Consider the following 21,023-nt stretch of genomic DNA (forward strand, 5'->3'; position numbering starts at 1 on the left):
CTATTTTAATAATCGATTTAATCGATTTGTTGTTGCAGCCCTAGTGCCGTTACACCCCTATTGTTTGATATCGTCATTACTGCCACAAGTGGTGGAGAAGTGTACTGCAACGGAGTACCGCTGCGTCCCTCCAGGTGCCGCCAAAGGATTACGACTAAGAAACCCCCCCCCTTGACCCCAGCAGACTTAGGGCGACCGGACTGGTTGAACCTTAGTCTTGATGTGCGTTTTTAATCCCGCCACGGTTTCCACTTTGCCAAAAGCGCCGGCGGCCAATGCTGTGTTTGAGGCGCAGTGAAAGTCCAAACCCCGGCACTTAAAGCCAGTGAAGACGTCCAAGGCCTCTGGCTGCAAAAGCCCCGCCCTGTTCTGCCTGTTTGGGCTGGCCCGGCTGCCAGTGATAGCTTACCTGTGGAATTCACAAAGCTCTTTTTTTTTATACATTTATCCCCATTTACACCAGGGCCATAGCTCAGTGCGCTCACAAAGGCCAATGTGTACCCACCTAACCCCCGTCCCCGCTCTTCCCTGTGGAAATATAATCAGTCTTTTAAGGCCGGGCTTTGCTTTTGTGCTACCTTTTTTTTTTTCCCGCCCCTTTCCTCCCTGCGCAACATTTGCACTGGAGGAGGCACAGAATGTTCAGCGCTGCATTGTCTCCCCTGAAAGCTCTTCTGTAAACACAAGTTGCAGGATGATGCGGCCTCTCCCTGCCCACCGTGACATATGAAGAGCTGCCTTGGGGTGTTTCCTTTCGTCTTGTGCAAGGTTTGCGGTTAAATGAGCACATAGCATGATGACGGCTCATTAAAGAAATCCTGCTTCCTGGGAAAGCGCCCACATTCAGCGTCGCTCTTTTGAAAAAAAATTGTTATGAAAGTTGTAACTCATCATTGAAACGTTGCGTGTGTTTTCAGTCGGGAAGTAACAGCAGTGTCTCCCATGCACTCATTAGTTTGTGGCGGCATAAACACATTATGATGGGACTGCCTGTGCACGCAGCTTGTCGTTCCAACTCTGTGCAGTAGATGACATCGTAACTCCGCTTCTTACCCCACCTTCTATGCGCCTTGGCACTCCTGTAACGCACAAAAACCTGCCGTACGCCCCAAACATGAGACCTAACAAGACTGACGTTGACGTGGAAATGTTTGTAACCGTAGATCAGGGGTCACCAACCTTTTTGAAAGCAAGAGCTACTTCTTGGGTAGTGATTAATGCGAAGGGCTACCAGTTTGATACACACTTAAATAAATTGCCAGACATAGCCAATTTGCTCAATTTACCTTTAACTCTATGTTATTATTAATAATTAATGATATTTACACTTAATTGAACGGTTTAAAAGAGGAGAAAACACCAAAAAAAATGACAGTTAAATTTTGAAACATAGTTTATCTTCAATTTTGACTCTTTAAAATTCAAAATTCAACCGAAAAAAAGAAGAGAAAAACTAGCTAATTCGAATCTTTTTGAAAAAATTAAAAAAAGAATTTATGGAACATCATTAGTAATTTTTCTTGATTAAGATTAATTTTAGAATTTTGATGACATGTTTTAAATAGGTTAAAATCCAATCTGCACTTTGTTAGAATATATAACAAATTGGACCAAGCTATATTTCTAATAAAGACAAATAATTGTTTATTCTAGATTTTCCAGAACAAAAATTTTAAAAGAAACTCAAAAGACTTTGAAATAAGATTTAAATTTGATTCTACAAATTTTCTAGATTTGCCAGAATAATTTTTTTGAATTTTAATCATAATAAGTTTGAAGAAATATTTCACAAATATTCTTCATCGAAAAAACAGAAGCTAAAATGAAGAATTAAATTAACATTTATTTATTATTATTTACAATAAAAAAAATACATTTACTTGAACATTGATTTAAATTGTCAGGAAAGAAGAGGAAGGAATTTAAAAGGTAAAAAGATATATGTGTTTAAAAATCCTAAAATCATTTTTAAGGTTGTATTTTTTCTCTAAAATTGTCTTTCTGGAAGTTATAAGAAGCAAAGTAAAAAAATTCATGAATTTATTTAAACAAGTGAAGACCAAGTCTTTAAATATTTTCTTGGATTTTCAAATTCTACTTGAGTTTTGTCTCTCTTAGAATTAAAAATGTCGGGCAAAGCGAGACCAGCTTGCTAGTAAATAAATACAATTTAAAAAATAGAGGCAGCTCACTGGTAAGTGCTGCTATTTGAGCTATTTTTAGAACAGGCCAGTGGGCTACTCATCTGGTCCTTACGGGCTACCTGGTGCCCGCGGGCACCGCGTTGGTGACCCCTGCCGTAGATAATATAAATGTATAAGGATTTGCCTCATGAAAATTGCCTCAGCATTGGATTTTTTTTTAATTCACTGTAAAAAAAAAAGAAAAAATAAGAAGAATATAATTAAGATTTTACAGTAAAAAAACAACCTGTCAGCTCAGTTGCCAGAATTTTGCCCGGAAAATTTACAGTGCAATGTCAGATTTTATGGTAAAAAAATAACCGTAAAAAACAGGTTTAAATGCTCCATTTACAGAATTATACTATAAAACCAACAATTGTAGATTTTACTGTAAAAAAAAAAAAGAAGCTTGCCAGCTCAGTCACCAAAATTTTACCATAAAAAAACTGTTTCCATTTTTCCATTTTAAGTAATACACTGTAAAAACAACAACTGTAGATTTTACAGTAAAAAACTGACAATGCACTGGACTGGACTCTCACACTATTATGTTAGATCCACTATGGACTGGACTCTCTCACTATTATGTTAGATCCACTATGGACTGGACTCTCACTATTATGTTAGATCCACTATGGACTGGACTCTCACTATTATGTTAGATCCACTATGGACTGGACTTTCACTATTATGTTAGATCCACTATGGACTGGACTCTCACACTATTATGTTAGATCCACTATGGACTGGACTCTCACACTATTATGTTAGATCCACTATGGACTGGACTCTCACACTATTATGTTAGATCCACTATGGACTGGACTCTCACACTATTATGTTAGATCCACTATGGACTGGACTCTCACACTATTATGTTAGATCCACTATGGACTGGACTCTCACACTATTATGTTAGATCCACTATGGACTGGACTCTCACAGTATTATGTTAGATCCACTATGGACTGGACTCTCACACTATTATGTTAGATCCACTATGGACTGGACTCTCACAATATTATGTTAGATCCACTATGGACTGGACTCTCACACTGTTATGTTAGATCCACTATGGACTGGACTCTCACCATTATGTTAGATCCACTATGGGCTGGACTCTCACACTATTATGTTAGATCCACTATGGACTGGACTCTCACACTATTATGTTAGATCCACTATGGACTGGACTCTCACACTATTATGTTAGATCCACTATGGACTGGACTCTCACACTATTATGTTAGATCCACTATGGACTGGACTCTCACACTATTTTGTTAGATCCACTATGGACTGGACTCTCACACTATTATGTTAGATCCACTATGGACTGGACTCTCACAATATTATGTTAGATCCACTATGGACTGGACTCTCACAGTATTATGTTAGATCCACTATGGACTAGACTCTCACACTATTATGTTAGATCCACTATGGACTGGACTCTCACACTATTATGTTAAATCCACTATGGACTGGACTCTCACAATATTATGTTAGATCCACTATGGACTGGACTCTCACACTATTATGTTAGATCCACTACGGACTGGACTCTCACAATATTATGTTAGATCCACTATGGACTGGACTCTCACACTATTATGTTAGATCCACTATGGACTGGACTCTCACAATATTATGTTAGATCCACTATGGACTGGACTCTCACACTATTATGTTAGATCCACTACGGACTGGACTCTCACAATATTATGTTGGATCCACTATGGACTGGACTCTCACACTATTGGGGGGTGGTCCCCACATCTACAGTCCCCTCCAAGGTTTCTCCTTGAATGACACCTTGCCCTGATGTGGGATCTGATCTGAGGATGTCGTTGTGGCTTGTGCAGCCCTTTGAGACACTCGTGATTTTAGGGCTGTATAAGTAAACATTGATTGATTGAAATACTTTATTGACGCATATTACTTCTCGGCTTTTGCGTGCCAAATAAAAGAATGTGGTGGGCCAGAACTTGCCCCCAGGCCTGGAGTTTCACACCTGTGGCGTACAAGATATAAAAGGGGGTCCCTATTCAGTCTCTCCATCAGTATGGGGGTCGTTGGCTTGGGAATTATCAAAGAACCCTGAATTACAGCAGATATAGAGATGGCGGTTTCATTCCTAGACCAAGACTTGTATATTTTAGTGAGTAATAGCCTCTGTTTGTCCTGTCAGTCCTTTCTGGCGCACAGCAGTTCAGGTAAATATTGTAGCATCGCTCTCGACAGAGTAGAGGAAGTTCTGAACTTCCTGTGAACTTTCAGCAAAGGTAGTTTATTCCTGGCAGGTTGTAAAGTCTGTAGATTACATTTGATGCAGCACACACAATGCAGAGTGGGGACGATGTTCAGTGCGTTGGCCATGATGAGCAAGTGCAGTTCAAAGACTTGATCTGGGAGCGTTCAGTCATCGGGAGGCCTCGTGAAGCCGAGAAAAGATGTGACCCCAGGGCTTTTTCATTAAAACCTCTGGTATTTCTCCTTAAAATGCGCAGAAGAAAGAAGAGAATGTGACCGAGGCACCGTTGAGTATCTTGAAGTCACATAATGAGTGTTCCCCGGAGAGGGCCTGTCCCCTGCAGGGAAGCCATGTGAGCGACAGAAGAGAAGTACATGAGAGGATGAGCTTGGAAGTTTTCACTTTAGTTAAAGCGCTACTCCCATTGGTCATCACAAGTACTTTAAAAAGAATGAACACAGAAAGTATTGGAATGGTTTTAAGTCTCTACACAAAGTACACTGCTTGGTTGGTCACGATATAGACGATATAAATCACGGGTGTACAAACTTTTTGACTCGGGGGCCACATTGGGCTTAAACAATTTGCTCGAGGGCCGAAAGCCGACTGCATGTAAAGTAATTATATATACACTATATTGCCAAAAGTATTTAGCCACCTGCCTTGACTCACATATGAGCTTGAAGTTAAAGGCCTACTGAAATGAAATTTTTGTATTTAAACGGGAATAACAGATCCATTCTATGTGTCATACTTGATCATTTCGCGATATTGCCATATTTTTGCTGACAGGATTTAGTAGAGAACAACGTCGATAAAGTTCGCAACTTTTGGTCTCTGATTAAAAAAAAACCTTGCCCCTACCGGAAGTAGCGTGACGTTGTCAGTTGTTCACTCCCTCATATTTTCCTATTGTTTTCAACGCAGCTGGAGCTATTCGGACCATTACCCCATTAATTTGAGCGAGGATAAAAGATTCGTGGACGAGGAACGTTAGAGTGACGGACTAGAATGCAGTGAAATACATATCTTTTTTCGCTCTGACCGTAACTTAGGTACAAGCTGACTCATTGGATTCCACACTCTCTCCTTTTTCTATTGTGGATCACAGATTTGTATTTTAAACCACCTCGGATACTATATCCTCTTGAAAATGAGAGTCGAGAACGCGAAATGGACATTCAGTGCCTTTTATCTCCACGACAATACATCGGCGAAATGCTTTAGTTACGAGCTAACGTGATAGCATCGTGCTTTAACTGCATATAGAAACAAAAAAAATAAACCCCTGACTGGAAGGATAGATAGAAAATCAACAATACTATTAAACCGTGGACATGTAACTACACGGTTAATGCTTTCCAGACTGGCGAAGGTTAACAATGCTGTGCTAACGACACCATTGAAGCTAACTTAGCAACCGGACCTTACAGAGCTATGCTAAAAACATTAGCTCTCCACCTACGCCAGCCAGCCTTCATATGCTCATCAACACCCGTGCTCACCTGCGTTCCAGCGATCAACGGAAGGACGAAGGACTTCACCCGATGCGTTTGGCGGCCCGGAGACGAAGGAAGTCAAGGTGAGGTCACGGCTAGCGCGTCTGCTCTCCAACAAAGTCCTCCTGGTTGTGTTGCTGTAGTCCGCTGCTAATACACCGATCCCACCTACAACTGTCTTCTTTGCAGCCTTCATTGTTCATTAAACAAATTGCAAAAGATGTCCAGAATACTGTGGAATTAGGAAATGAAAACAGAGCTTTTTGTATAGGATTCTACGGGGTACCATAACTTCCGTTAAACTGACTACGTCACGCGCATACGTCATCATACCGCGACGTTTCAGCCGGATATTTCCCAGGAGATTTAAAATGTCACTTTATAAGTTAACCCGGCCGTATTGGCATGTGTTGCAATGTTAAGATTTCATCATTGATATATAAATTATCAGACTGCGTGGTCGCTAGTAGTGGCTTTCAGTTTTCTGAAAGCCACTTTCTATTTAAAAACGGGGATAGCAGATCCATTCTATGTGTCATACTTGATCATTTCGCGATATTGCCATATTTTTGCTGAAAGGATTTAGTAGAGAACATCGACAATAAAGTTGCAACTTTTGGTCGCTGATAAAAAAAGCCTTGCCTGTACCGGAAGTAGCGTGACGTCACAGGTTGAAAGGCTCCTAACATTTCCCCATTGTTTACACCATCAGCGAGAGCGATTCGGACCGAGAAAGCGACGATTACCCCATTAATTTGAGCCAGGATGAAAGATTCGTGGATGAGGAACGTGAGAGTGAAGGACTAGAGTGCAGTGCAGGACGTATCTTTTTTTGCTCTGACCGTAACTTAGGTAAAAGGGCTCATTGGATTCCACACTTTCTCCTTTTTCTATTGTGGATCACGGATTTGTATTTTAAACCACCTCGGATACTATATCCTCTTGAAAATGAGAGTCGAGAACGCCAAATGGACATTCACAGTGACTTTTATCTCCATGACAATACATCGGTGAAGCTCTTTAGCTCTTTCTATGCCACATCAATGTGGAATGCGCTCCCAACAGGTATAAAAGAAAGGGCATTTCTATCCTCCTTCAAAACCGTAATAAAAGTTCACCTCCAGGCAGCTACAACCCTAAACTAACACCCTCCCCGGATTGCTAACAATCAAATGTAAACAATCAAATGCAGATACTTTTTCTTATGCCTTCTGATCTCTCTCTCTCTCTCTCTCTCTCTCTCTCTCTCTCTCTCTCTCTCTCTCTCTCTCTCTCTCTCTCTCTCTCTCTCTCTCTCTCTCTCTCTCTCTCTCTCTCTCTCTCTCTCTCTGTCCACTACTTGCTGTCCACATCCTACCCCCCCTCCACACCCCTGATTGTAAATAATTCAATGTGATTATCTTGTGTGATGACTGTATTATGATGATAGTATATATGATAGTATATATCTGTATCATGAATCAATTTAAGTGGACCCCGACCTAAACAAGTTGAAAAACTTATTGGGGTGTTACCATTTAGTGGTCAATTGTACGGAATATGTACTTCACTGTGCAACCTACTAATAAAAGTCTCAATCAATCAATCAATCAATGACAGCATCGTGCTTAAATGCAGATAGAAACAAAAGAAATAAGCCCCTGACTGGAAGGATAGACAGAGGATCAACAATACTACTATCAGGAGACACCGAACCAAACACTGGACCTGTAACCACACGGTTAATGCTGTGCCGCCTGTCGAAGCCTAGCAATGCTGTTGCTAACGACGCCATTGAAGCTAACTTAGCTACGGGACCTCGTCAGAGCTATGATAAAAACGTTAGGGCTCCACCTACGCCAGCCCTCATCTGCTCATCAACACCCGTGCTCACTTGCGTTCCAGCGATCGACGGCGCGATGAAGGACTTCACCCGATCATCGATGCGGTCGGTGGCTAGCGTCGGATAGCGCGTCTGCTATCCAACTCAAAGTCCTCCTGGTTGTGTTGCTGCAGCCAGCCGCTAATACACCGATCCCACCTACAACTTTCTTCTTTGCAGTCTCCATTGTTCATTAAACAAATTGCAAAAGATTCACCAACACAGATGTCCAGAATACTGTGGAATTTTGCGATGAAAACAGAGCTGTTTGTATTGTGATACAATGTGTCCCAATACTTCCGTTTCAACCATTGACGTCACGCGCATACGTCATCATATCTAGACGTTTTCAACCGGAAGTTTCGCAAAAGTACACAAACATTTCGGTTCGGTACGTACCTCGGTTTAGAGGTCACGGTTCGGTTCATTTTCGGTGCAGTAAGAAAACAACAAAATATACATTTTTGGGTTATTTATTTACCAAATTTGCAAAATCTTCCACCAAGAATATTTTTCTTAGTGTAATATTTGATGTGAAGTAATGGGAACCTTGGATAGGTCAATAATTCATAATAACATTGATTTTGATTTAATATTATGTTTTGAGCGAAGACAGTTTGAAAGAAAAAAAAAACGCTTTGTTTTATTAGTCAACATTGCAACTTTTAACCTTTAAGCTTTTTTATTTCACTTTTGTTATGTTTTTGTTTATTTTAATAGTATTTTTAGAATGTGCCGTGGGCCTTTAAAACATTAGCTGTGGGCCGCAAATGGCCTTTTTTGACATCCCTGCTATAGATAATAAAACATTAAATGTGATAAATCTATGGATAAAAAGCAGAGCCTGGCGACGCATGCGCGTTTATCATAACTCACTCTCTCTGTCTCTGCCCCTCCCTCACCAATGCTGCTGCACGCACAATTTGTTTTGTTTTTAACCCCTTCTTAACCCTGAACGTACATTGAAAATACTCGCCACCCTAACTCAAAATGCCGGACATTTGAGGCATTTAAGAAACTCCGCCCTGACAGCTCCGCAAAAGAGGACATGTCCGGTGAAAAGAGGACGTATGGTCAGTCTATCCTAGCCCGTTAGCTGCTAGCATGCCGTGTGTTGTGCCTCGGTGTGCATTGTTTACACAACGTGCGTTACGCTACTTCATATGTTCGTGTGGAAGCTCGTTCGGTACACCTCTGAACCGAACCAGAACCCCCGTACCGAAACGGTTCAATACACGTGCCATTACACCCCTACTGCTTAGTGATCAGAGTCCATGATACATCAGCAGATACTTTCACTACCTCTTGAAGCTCATCAAGAGAATGCCAAGAGTGTGTGAAAAAGAGTTGGACACCCTTGTTTTAGACCATATAGTCCATCCCTAGTATCCAATAATGTGACATTGTCATTGCCAAGTTAGTGATCAATAAATCGGAGGTCCTCAGTCTACTTACGAGTTCCGTTCCTATGGCCACGTTGAAACTTCTACCTAAAAGTTAGCTACTGTCAAAGGAGTCAGTAGCTTTTAGGTATAAGGTTAGGTTGTCACATGTATGTGGACTTTGACTGAAGTAGCACAGTAATAAGAAGAACGGTATGGACCAGGACTTATAAGCAGGTTCTGCTGTAACTGCATGAATGAGCGGTGCTTCTATACATCCTGTTTGCGTGATGGTTTTAACATTGAAATTATGTTATCCTCCGAGACAGGGCTGTTCTTCAAATGCCACACTTTCTCACCGCCTTGTGTGTCTTGTCTTGATGTGATCAGGCGTGACGGCGAGGGCTTGCGTGTCTTCTGGGACCGACTGAGGGAGCCGTCCTTCACCTCCTGGTGGAACCCCTTTGCCAACGACCTGCCCTACGTCACCTTCACGTCCCACCCTGTGAGGCACCTCAGCGAGGCCTTCTCTTCCATCTGCAATGTAAGCCAAAGCTCACTTCTTTGTGTCTCCATTACGAAAAGGTTGGTTTTTTTTACACTGAATTTTTGTACTTAATTATTTGTGTTTGAATTATGCTGACAATTTCGTTGAATACAAATTACTGAGCAGAATTTGTGTTTAAAAATTCAGTGCACAAATATTTGTCGCTTTAAAGGGGACTGCTCTCTTTTTGGGAATTTTGCCTATCGTTCACAATCATTATGAAAACATAACGACAGATGGATTTGTTTTAATTAGAGATGTCCGATAATATCGGCCGATAAATGCGTTAAAATGTAATATCGAAAATTATCTGTATCTGTTTTTTATTATCGGTATCATTTTTTAAATTTTATATATATATATTTTTTTAAATTAAATCAACATAAAAAACACAAGATACACTTACAATTAGTGCACCAACCCTCCCCCATTTACACTCATTCACACTCATTCACACAAAAGGGTTGTTTCTTTCTGTTATTAATATTCTGGTTCCTACATTATATATCAATATATATCAATACAGTCTGCAAGGGATACAGTCCGTAAGCACACATGATTGTGCGTGCTGCTGCTCCACTAATAGTACTAACCTTTAACAGCTAATTTTACTCATTTTCATTAATTACTAGTTTCTATGTAACTGTTTTTATATTGTTTTACTTTCTTTTTTATTCAAGAAAATGTTTTTAATTGATTTATCTTATTTTATTTTATTTATTTTTTTTAAAGTACCTTATCTTCACCATACCTGGTTGTCCAAATTAGGCATAATAATGTGTTAATTCCACGACTGTATATATCGGTTGATATCGGTTTCGGTAATTAAAGAGTTGGACAATATCGGAATATCGGATATCGGCCAAAAGCCATTATCGGACATCCCTAGTTTTAATGCTTTCTAAATATTAAATACAGTTGATCAAAAGTCCGCTTACAATGGAGCCTATGGAAGTCGCTCTATTCTGCCTATAAAGCCCTTAAAAACATCCAAACACCTCCATTAAAAACCTCTAAAGCAGGCCTGGGCGATTATTTTGACTAGGGGCCCACATTTAGAGGAAAAAAATGTGTCTGGGGGCCGGTATATCTATTTTTAGGAACACTAATACAAAACCTCACAATAATGTCTGATTGAATGCTAAAAACGTTCCTTAAAAAACAGAATGGATTTTTAAATTTTTCTATGAAGGATAAAACACTGAATATTGACAAAATATGAACGTCACACCCTCTTTCGATCGACATATTTTACAATCAAGTGAAACGCAACAAAAATGCAACAAACAGTGAAATATGAACGCAAAGGGTACAAAATAAACCCACCTACAATCTGATATATCTGATATATCTTTAAGCTTTAGAACTTTGTTGTGAAAATCTCCTTCCGCGTCTGTGGAAACGCTTCCCGCCCAACACTGCTTGGTGCCTCGTCTGAGCTGCTGTGACATAGATGACCATAGTAACTAATTAGATGACCATAGTAACTAATTAGATGACCATAGTAACTACTTAGATGACCCTAGCAGTGATGGACTTTGTAGAAAACGTAGCTACAGCCATAGAAAAGAAACAACACACCGTTGGAGTATTTATTGACTTATGTAAAGCTTTTGACACAATCAATCATTCCTTACTTTTGCAAAAATTGGAAAACTATGGCAAAAGAGGTGTTTCACAACAGTGGTTAAGTAGTTATTTAAGTAATAGATCTCAATATGTGGAAATTAATAAGACTAAATCACAGCCAAGAAGAGTAACTTGTGGGGTGCCACAAGGCTCGGTATTGGGACCTAAGTTATTTATACTATATTTAAATGATATTTGTTCAGTGTCTAATAAATTGAAATTTATTATGTTTGCAGATGATACAAATGTATATTGTTCAGGAGAAGACTTGAAGTGTTGAGGATAATAGAGGTTGAGTTGATTCAGCTAAAAAAAATGGTTTGATATTAATAAGTTATCATTAAATGATAAGAAAACTAAGTTTATGGTGTTTAGTGGTGCAAGGACAAACTGTGAAGCAAAATTAAAATTAAATCAAGTGGAAATTGATAGAGTATATGAAACTAAATTCTTGGGAATAATAATTGATCATAAATTATGTTGGAAACCGCATATTGAATATATAAAGGGAAAAATATCCAAATCCATTGCTATTCTTTATAAAGTAAAACACATGCTGAATAAGAAATGTTTGCATATGTTATATTATTATTTTATTTTTCCATATTTAACATATTGTGTTGAAGTTTGGGGAAATGTTTATAAAACAAACGTAGAGCCAATAATTCAACTTCAAAAAAGGGTCATTAGAATAATACACAAAGCGTGCTACTATGAACATACCAATCCATTATTTACAAGTTCTAATGTGTTAAAATGTTCATATATTGTGTTTTTAAAAACAATGGAAATGATGTTTCGAGTAAAGAACAACAGCCTTCCAGCTTGTATTCTTAGGTTATTTCAATTAAGAGGAGAAAACTATAATTTACGGGGATATTGGTTTTTGAAATATGTAAAGCAAGAACGAATACAAAATACAAATGTATTTCAGTTTTAGGAGTTAAATGGTGGAACAAGCTCAGTGATGAGCTGAAGACATGTACTTCTTTGTTAAGGTTTAAGAAAACATTGAAAGGTGAAATAATTGAAAATTATAAAATATAGCAACGATTACTTTCATCCCATTGATTTTTTTTTTTCTTTTTAAGGTTGATGTTCCAGGTAATCTTATTTTCAGTGAAGGTATAGGATAGGCAAATATAAGCCTTGGCTTCAGCCTATTCCTTTTTCGGTCATGCTTTTTATTTTCTTTTATTTTTGTGTGTAAATGTGTATGATTGTTATATATCTATAATTTGTACTGTACTGTCACACAAAATGGTTAATGGTTGATTATATGACCGAAATAAACTTATAAAACGTATTATACTTATAACTTATAAACTTATAACTTATAACTTATGACCATAGTAACTAATTAGATGACCATAGTAACTAATTAGATTACCGTAGTAACTGGTATATCAGCCATAAGCGCAGATTCCAAGCATTGAAAGACTTAGTATAGTTGAAGACTTACGGTCATTAGAAAACATCACCGCACATCATCATGGCAGCTACACTTTACATCTTAAACATCTAAAAAAAGTATTTGGGAATGTCCAGCGGGCCAGATTGAAAAGTTTAAAGGCCTACTGAAATGAATTTTTTTTATTTAAACGGGGATAGCAGATCCATTCTATGTGTCATACTTGATCATTTTGCGATATTGCCATATTTTTGCTGAAAGGATTTAGTAGAGAACAACGTCGATAAAGTTCGCAACTTTTGGTCTCTGATAAAAAAAAAACTTTGCCCCTACCGGAAGTAGCGTGACGTTGTCAGTTGTTCACTCCCTCATATTTTCCTATTGTTTTCAACGCAGCTAGAGCTATTCGGACCGTGAAAGTGACGATTACCCCATTAATTTGAGCAAGGATGAAAGATTTGTGGACGAGGAATGTTAGAGTGACGGACTAGAATGCAGTGAAATACATATCTTTTTTCGCTCTGACCGTAACTTAGGTACAAGCTGACTCATTGGATTCTACACTCTCTCCTTTTTCTATTGTGGATCACGGATTTGTATTTTAAACCACCTCGGATACTATATCCTCTTGAAAATGAGAGTCGAGAACGCGAAATGGACATTACAGTGCCTTTTATCTCCACGACAATACATCGACGAAGCTCTTTAGCATCTTTAGCATGAGCTAACGTGATAGCATCTGTCTCAAATGCAGATAGAAACAAAATAAATAAACCCCTGACTGGAAGGATAGACAGAAGATCGACAATACTATTAAACCATGGACATGTAAATACACGGTTAATAGATCTCAGCCTGGCAAAGCTTAACAATGCTGTTGCTAACGACGCTAAGGCTAACTTAGCAACCGGAGCTCACAGAGCTATGATAAAAACATTAGCGCTCCACCTACGCCAGCCAGCCCTCATCTGCTTTGCTCAGCAACACCCGTGCTCACCTGCGTTCCAGCGATTGACGGCGCGACGAAGGACTTCACCAGATCATCCGTGCGGTGGGTCTGCTAGCATCGGCTAGGCGTCTGCTATCCGAGTAAGTGGTCCTTGTGTTGCTACAACCACCTACAACGTTCTTCTTTGCAGCCTCCATTGTTCATTAAACAAATTGCAAAAGATTCACCAACACAGATGTCCAGAATACTGTGGAATTATGAAATGAAAACAGAGTTTTTTTGTATTGTATTCAATGGAGAAGGCATACCTCTGTTCCCCGGGCTACGTCACGCGCATACGTCATCCTTCGAAGGCTTTTTCAACCGGAAGTGTGGCGGGAATTTTAAAATGTCACTTTATAAGTTAACCCGGCCGTATTGGCATGTGTTGCAATGTTAAGATTTCATCATTGATATATAAACTATCAGACTGCGTGGTCGCTAGTAGTGGCTTTCAGTAGGCCTTTAACGGGCCGCATGTGGCCCCCGGGCCTTAATTTGCCCGGGTCTGCTTCCCAGGTAATAATGATGGTACCTAAAACATTACAGTACAGTTAAAGTTTGACAATCATATTTCTATTTTCCATGGGTAAAAAAAAAAAATTGCATCGTAATGAATTATAGAACTCCCACTGTATCAATCAAAAACATTTTATTCACGTAGCCCTCAATCACGAGGGCCTCAAAGGGCTTCGCAAACGCTCAACGACACCCTTGAACTTAACCCACATCCGGGCAAGGAAAAGAAAACATACCCGTAGAGTCATCTTCCTCCTGGTCTTCTGCAGTCAGACCGTGTCAGGGAAGAGGTGTGTACGCGCCATGCAACCGTTTTGTCATAAAAAAAGAAAATGACAACGTGATGAGAAGCATCTGCGTGGGCCAAATGATTCAACGCACTGGAATCCGCCATGAGTCACAAAACTCATTTTATGTTGGATATAAAAGTTTACCTGGACTGTTTGGCAAGGACTTGACTGTATTGTCATTGATGAAAGTAAGATGCAGCCTAAGATACAAGTTGTGTATATGTACACTAGATGGCAATAGTAATAACAAACTGAGTGGAAAAAACAATGATTTAATTAAGGGGTGTCCAACTTGATTTTATGGAGGGCCACATGGCCGTTATCAGAGGGCCGCTTGTAACAGTGAATGTAAGAATATCAAAGTATAATCGCCTCATTATATTATTGCATACACTGCAAAAACTGAAGTCTAAGTAAGATGAAATATCTCAAATAAGGGTGATATTTGCTTATTTTCTGTCTGATAAGATCATTCTTCTCACTAAGCAGATTTTATGTTTTTTACTTGTTTGAAGTGTTTTGGTCCTAAATGATCTCAGTAAGATATTACAGCTTGTTGCTGAGATTTGATGAGCTATATTGAGTAAAACATGCTTGAAACTAGAATATCAACTGTTGCAAAGTAGGGCTGCAACTAACGATTAATTTGATAATCGATTAATCTGTCGATTATTGCTTTGATTAATAATCGGATAAAAGAGACAAACTACATTTCTATCCTATCCAGTATTTTATTGGAAAAAAACAGCATACTGGCACCATACTTATTTTGATTATTGTTTCTCAGCTGTTTGTACATGTTGCAGTTAAGGCTGAAACGACGCGTCGACGTAGTCGACGTCATCGGTTACGTAAATACGTCGACGCCGTTTTTGTGCGTCGACGCGTCGCATAATGACGTCACACTACCGTCATGGCGAAGCGCAAAGCAGACGATCAAAGAAGACGATGCGAGCGGTGCGAGCGAGGGGGGAAAAGCATGCCAAAAGTGGTCAAAAGTGTGGGAGTATTTCAATAAACGGCCTAATAATGTTGTTGTATGCACACTGTGTCGAGCGGAAATGGCCTATCATAGCAGCACAACGGCTATGAACGAACATTTGAAAAGAAAACCATCAACTAGTCAATCGTCCGCGCGAGCATACGTTGTCATCATTACACAAAAACATGAATGTGTCATTTGTATCTGCTAGGGGTGTAACGGTACGTGTTTTGTATTGAACCGTTTCGGTACGGGGCTTTCGGTTCGGTACGGGGGTGTACCGAACGAGTTTCTAAGCTAAAGCTAAAGTCTTAACAAGCTGCTTTGCTCCGTCTGCCTCTGTCTCAGCATGCAGCATTGTCCCACCCACACAACCATCTGATTGGTACACACGCAGCATTGTCCCACCCACACAACCATCTGATTGGTACACACGCAGCATTGTCCCACCCACACAACCATCTGATTGGTACACACGAAGCATTATCAGCCAATCAGCAGTGCGTATTCAGAGCGCATGTAGTCAGCGCTTCAGCGTGGAGCAGATAGGTGTTTAGCAGGTGAGCATCAGGCAGCGGACTCTCCCCAAATGATAATAAACACCTCCCAGTCAACTACTAGTAACATCACTATGAGCCCGTTGACCTTCTAGAAACTTAAACTGCAGCTCAGCTCAGTCGCAGTCCTGGCTTGAGGTGAAGGCTAATTAGCTCTCAGTTCCAGCCACATCGACCCCTTCTGAGCGCCTATTTTCAGCTGCTGGGAATATTGTAAACAAGAAAAGAACCAAACATGTACACATGCTAACCTTTCTTCATTACAACTGTTAGACACTCACTGGAATGAGTAGAATTGGTTATTGTGTACTGTGTTGGACTGGATGTTTATTTTGCACATTTTAAAAGCAATACTTAATGTTTACAGTGCTCCAGAATATTTAGATTGGCACTTTTTTGTATTGGATGTTTATCTTTATTTTTGCACATTTTAGCAAATAAGCAATACTTTCACTTTTGTTGAAATGTTTACACTGTTGTTACAGAATATTTCGTTTTGCACTTTTTTGTATTGGATGTTTATCTTTATTTTTGCACATTTTAAAGCAAAATAAGCAATACTTTTAATTTTGAAATGCTTATACTATTGCAGAATATTAAGATTTGCACTGGATGTTGACTTTTATATTTGCACATTAAAAAGCAAATAAGCTACTTTTAATTTTGTTAAATGTTAAAAGTTTTAAATGTTTACATTGTTACAGAATATTTAGTCATGTTGTTGTCAATGTTGACTGAGTGGCCATACTTCTTTTTTTTTGTAAATAAAAGCCATGCCTTTTGAAAAAACGGGCCTACATTTATTTTTTCATCTTCATTTTGAATAAAAAAATAATCGGTAAAAGGAAAAATAATCTATAGATTAATCGAAAAAATAATCTACAGATTAACCGATTAATCGAAAAAATAATCTATAGATTAATCGATAGAAAAATAATCGTTAGCTGCAGCCTTAGTTGCAGTTCATAAATAAAGGTTTATTTAAAAAAATAATAATAATAATAAAAAAAACCTCTGCGCATGCGCATAGCATAGATCCAACGAATCGATGACTACATTAATCGGCAACTATTTTAATAATCGATTTTAATTGATTTAATCGATTAGTTGTTGCAGCCCTATTGCAAAGCTGTGTCATCAACACTCACAAGTATAAAAGTACTTTTTTAAAGTAATCACTTCTTATTTCAAGCATGAAAAAAAAAAAATCATGATTTTGACACAATTGTGTCTCATAATTAAAACAGATGACAGCCAAATGGACTTTGCTGTTTTATTTTCAATGAAACAATAGAAAATAGGTACTCATATAGTAGTACAGTTGGCACAGTACAGTAAACTGACTATTTAAACATTTAACATTTCAAACAATTTTGAAATTAGTTCATGCACATTCAGATAAATTCCTCAAAATTACAATTAAAACATTTTTGGCTGGTGGCCGGGCTGTATATATGCACGCACTTGGCGCGATGATGTCATGTTATCGATGGAAAAATGCATTTTAAGACCATATGATTTGCCTGAGCGGCTAGGAGACCCCGAGCGGTTGCCTTGTTGCCTTTCCATTAAGAACAATAAACTAGTTTTTAGTATAAGTTTGCTGGTTTCAAGAAATGTAATGCATATCATTATGTCAAGATAATGGCACTAGCATTTACTTCATTTAAGAATATTTTTCAACATATTGAGCAAAAAGGTCTCTTTTTTTTCTTTTTTTTTTACCAAGAAAAGTGCACTTATTAGTGAAAATATACTTATTTGAAGGTATTTTTGTGTTCATTGAGGTTAGCTAATTTGACTTGTTTTTGAAAGTCTTGACAAGCCAAATTTTCTTGTTCTATTCCAGATCATTTTGCTTAGTTCAAATAAAATACCCCTCGTACAAATTCATGGATAACTTGCTTTGAAATCGTAAGTCAAAGTGACAAGCAGATATTTAAGTATGTATTGTTTTTTTTTTTACCAACTATCATACGGTATATAATAATTAGGGGTGCTAAAAAATGTTTTTTTTATCACATCCGAATCCCGGTTTATATTTATCTCAATAGTAAATTGATTAATAATTTTCTAAATTTCTTTTTATTTTTTATGGACGAATTAATTAAAAAACAACATTTTTAGGCCATCTCTATGCTTACTAGGTGCACATATGTGTCATATGTCAGCAACCAAAAGGAGGTTTTGTAACCTGTAAGCTGTTTTGTTAAAGGCCTACTGAAAGCCACTACTAGCGACCACGCAGTCTGATAGTTTATATATCAATGATGAAATCTTAACATTGCAACACATGCCAATACGGCCGGGTTAACTTATAAAGTGACATTTTAAATTTCCCGCCACACTTCCGTTTAAAAACGTCTCGGTATGATGACGTATGCGCGTGACGTCAATCATTGAAACGGAAGTATTCGGACACCATTGAAGCCAATACGAAATAGCTCTGTTTTCATGTCATAATTCCACAGTATTCTGGACATCTGTGTTGGTGAATCTGTTGCAATTATGTTCATTGCATTATGGAGAAAGAAGCTGAGCAAGCAAAGAAGAAAGTTGTCGGTGCGAAGCGTCTATTTTGCGAGGGAAGTCAGCAGCAACACGTACACAGCCGGCGCTTCTTTGTTTACATTCCCGAAAGATGAAAGATGCAGTCAAGATCGAAGAACTCGGACAACAGACTCTTACCAGGAGCACTCTGATTTGGATACCCAGACGCGATACCGTGAGTGCGCTTCCAAACATTTGATTGCTTGCTATAACTAGCTCGAGCTAGTAGCTAGGAGGTAGGAGCTAGCATAACAAACACCTAGGTGTATAAGCCTGGTTGTGTTGTGGCTAATAGAGTATATATATGTCTTGTGTTTATTTACTGTTGTAGTCATTCCCAGCTGAATATCAGGTCACCCCCGCCTCTCACAGCATCTTCCCTATCTGAATCGCTTCCACTCCCCACTAGTCCTTCACTTGCACTTTCCTCATCCACAAATCTTTCATCCTCGCTCAAATTAATGGGGAAATCGTCGCTTTCTCGGTCCGAATCTCTCTCACTTCTGGCGGCCATCACTGTAAACAATAGGGAACTTTGCGTATATGTTCAATTGACTAAGTCACGCTACTTCCGGTAGGGGCAAGCCTTTTTTTTATCAGATACCAAAAGTTGCGATCTTTATCGTGGTTGTTCTATACTAAATCCTTTCAGCAAAAATATGGCAATATCGCGAAATGATCAAGTATGACACATAGAATAGATCTGCTATCCCCGTTTAAATAAAAAAAAATTCATTTCAGTATGCCTTTAAGGTGTTGTTATTATTACACCAAAAAATACATTGCAAAAATCAGTTTGAATGGAGAATCGTGTTGAATCGAGTATCGATTATGAATCAAATCCTCACCCCAAGAATTCTGAATCGAATGACGAGGTGCCCAAAGATTGACACCAACAATTGAATATTTGTTGCATGAGCAGAAAATATCAAAGTTTAAAACATATACAATTTTCTATATTACACTATTTTTTTTCTGTCAAAATGGAAACAAAGAAAACATTTAGTAAGAAAGATGTAGTATGCACATTATTCCCATGCCACATGAAATGATGTGCCGGGCCGGATCTGGCCCCCGGGCCTTGAGTTTGACACATGTGATTTAAATGATCCATTTATACAGAAAATTGATGACATTTCTTGGCTTGTATTTGACTTCCTGTCTCTCACTTTTATTGTTCCACGTGGAAATCCTTTACGACTCTGTACTGAACCGAATGCTCTGTGCTGAAAAATCTGAATACATTTACCAGAGGGTTTGAATAATCGCTAAATAAAGTAAATAATTTGGCAACACTGATCCATCCTCCTACGTTGCGTTAAAGGGGACTTATTATGCAAAAACAACTTTTCTTACCCTATGGGCACCTGTTTTTGTGTATTAGGGATCTGCATAAGTCCCAAAAATGTGAACTCAAACCATGAAGGCTTTGCGGAGATATTCATAAAACAATCTTCCCTTCCTTCGGACTTCCTCTAAATGTGGAATTTGCCCAATTTGTGACTTTTTTTCTCACAATAAGCCTTGCGATTGTCCGTAGTAGTCAATAAGCTGCTTCTTTTTCCCCTATCCTCTTGTTGTGGGGCAGACTGGCTCCTACATGCACATGCATCCTCTGCTGTTGCCACTTCTAATACAAAGTAGCGGGGCAGTGCTAAAAACTACAACATGGCTGATGGTAAGAAGACGCAGTCAAAGTGGAGGCATGTAAAAAAGACAGTAGAACCACTATTACATGTTATGTAGACCAGTGTTTTTCAACCACTGTGCCGCGGCACACTAGTGTGCTGTGAGATACAGTCTGGTGTGCCGTGGGAGATTATCTCATTTCACCTATTTGGGTGAAAAATATTTTTTGCAAACCAGAAATTGTAGTCTGCAAATGATGTGTTGTTGTTTAGTGTCGGGTGCTGTCTAGAGCTCGGCAGAGTAACTGTGTAATACTCTTCCATATCAGTAGGTGGCAATTGCTTTGTAGATGTCGGAAACAGCAGGAGGCAGAGTGCAGGTAAAATTGTGTCTAATGCTTAAACCAAAAATAAACAAAAGGTGAGTGCCCCTAAGAAAAGGCATTGAAGCTTAGGGAAGGCTATGCAGAACTGGCTACAAAGTAAACAAAAACAGAATGCTGGACGACAGCAAAGACTTACTGCGGAGCAAAGACGGCGTCCACAATGTACAACCGAACATGACGTGACAATCGACAATGTACCCACAAAGAAGGATAAAAACAACTGAAATATTCTTGATTGCTAAAACAAAGTAGATGCGGGAAATATCGCTCAAAGGAAGACATGAAACTGCTACAGGAAAATACCAAAAAAAGAGAAAAAGCCACCAAAATAGGAGCGCAAGACAAGAAGTAAAACAC

At 38.8% G+C, this 21,023-nt stretch overlaps 2 protein-coding genes across 2 annotated transcripts in view; both read left to right on the forward strand.

Moving 5' to 3' along the window:
- The window catches only part of LOC133644195 (tumor protein 63-like), a 498,490-nt gene that overhangs the window by 251,335 nt on the left and 226,132 nt on the right, over window positions 1-21,023 (forward strand). The window lies entirely within an intron of this gene.
- The window catches only part of LOC133644199 (tumor protein p63-regulated gene 1-like protein), a 77,350-nt gene that overhangs the window by 51,070 nt on the left and 5,257 nt on the right, over window positions 1-21,023 (forward strand). Inside the window, exon 4 of the mRNA XM_062038545.1 lies at window positions 9,570-9,723. Coding sequence (XP_061894529.1) covers window positions 9,570-9,723 — 154 coding nt within the window. The remainder of the gene's footprint in view (window positions 1-9,569; window positions 9,724-21,023) is intronic.

This window comes from Entelurus aequoreus, linkage group LG27 (assembly GCF_033978785.1).
Source record: "Entelurus aequoreus isolate RoL-2023_Sb linkage group LG27, RoL_Eaeq_v1.1, whole genome shotgun sequence".
Lineage (NCBI taxonomy): Eukaryota > Metazoa > Chordata > Actinopteri > Syngnathiformes > Syngnathidae > Entelurus > Entelurus aequoreus.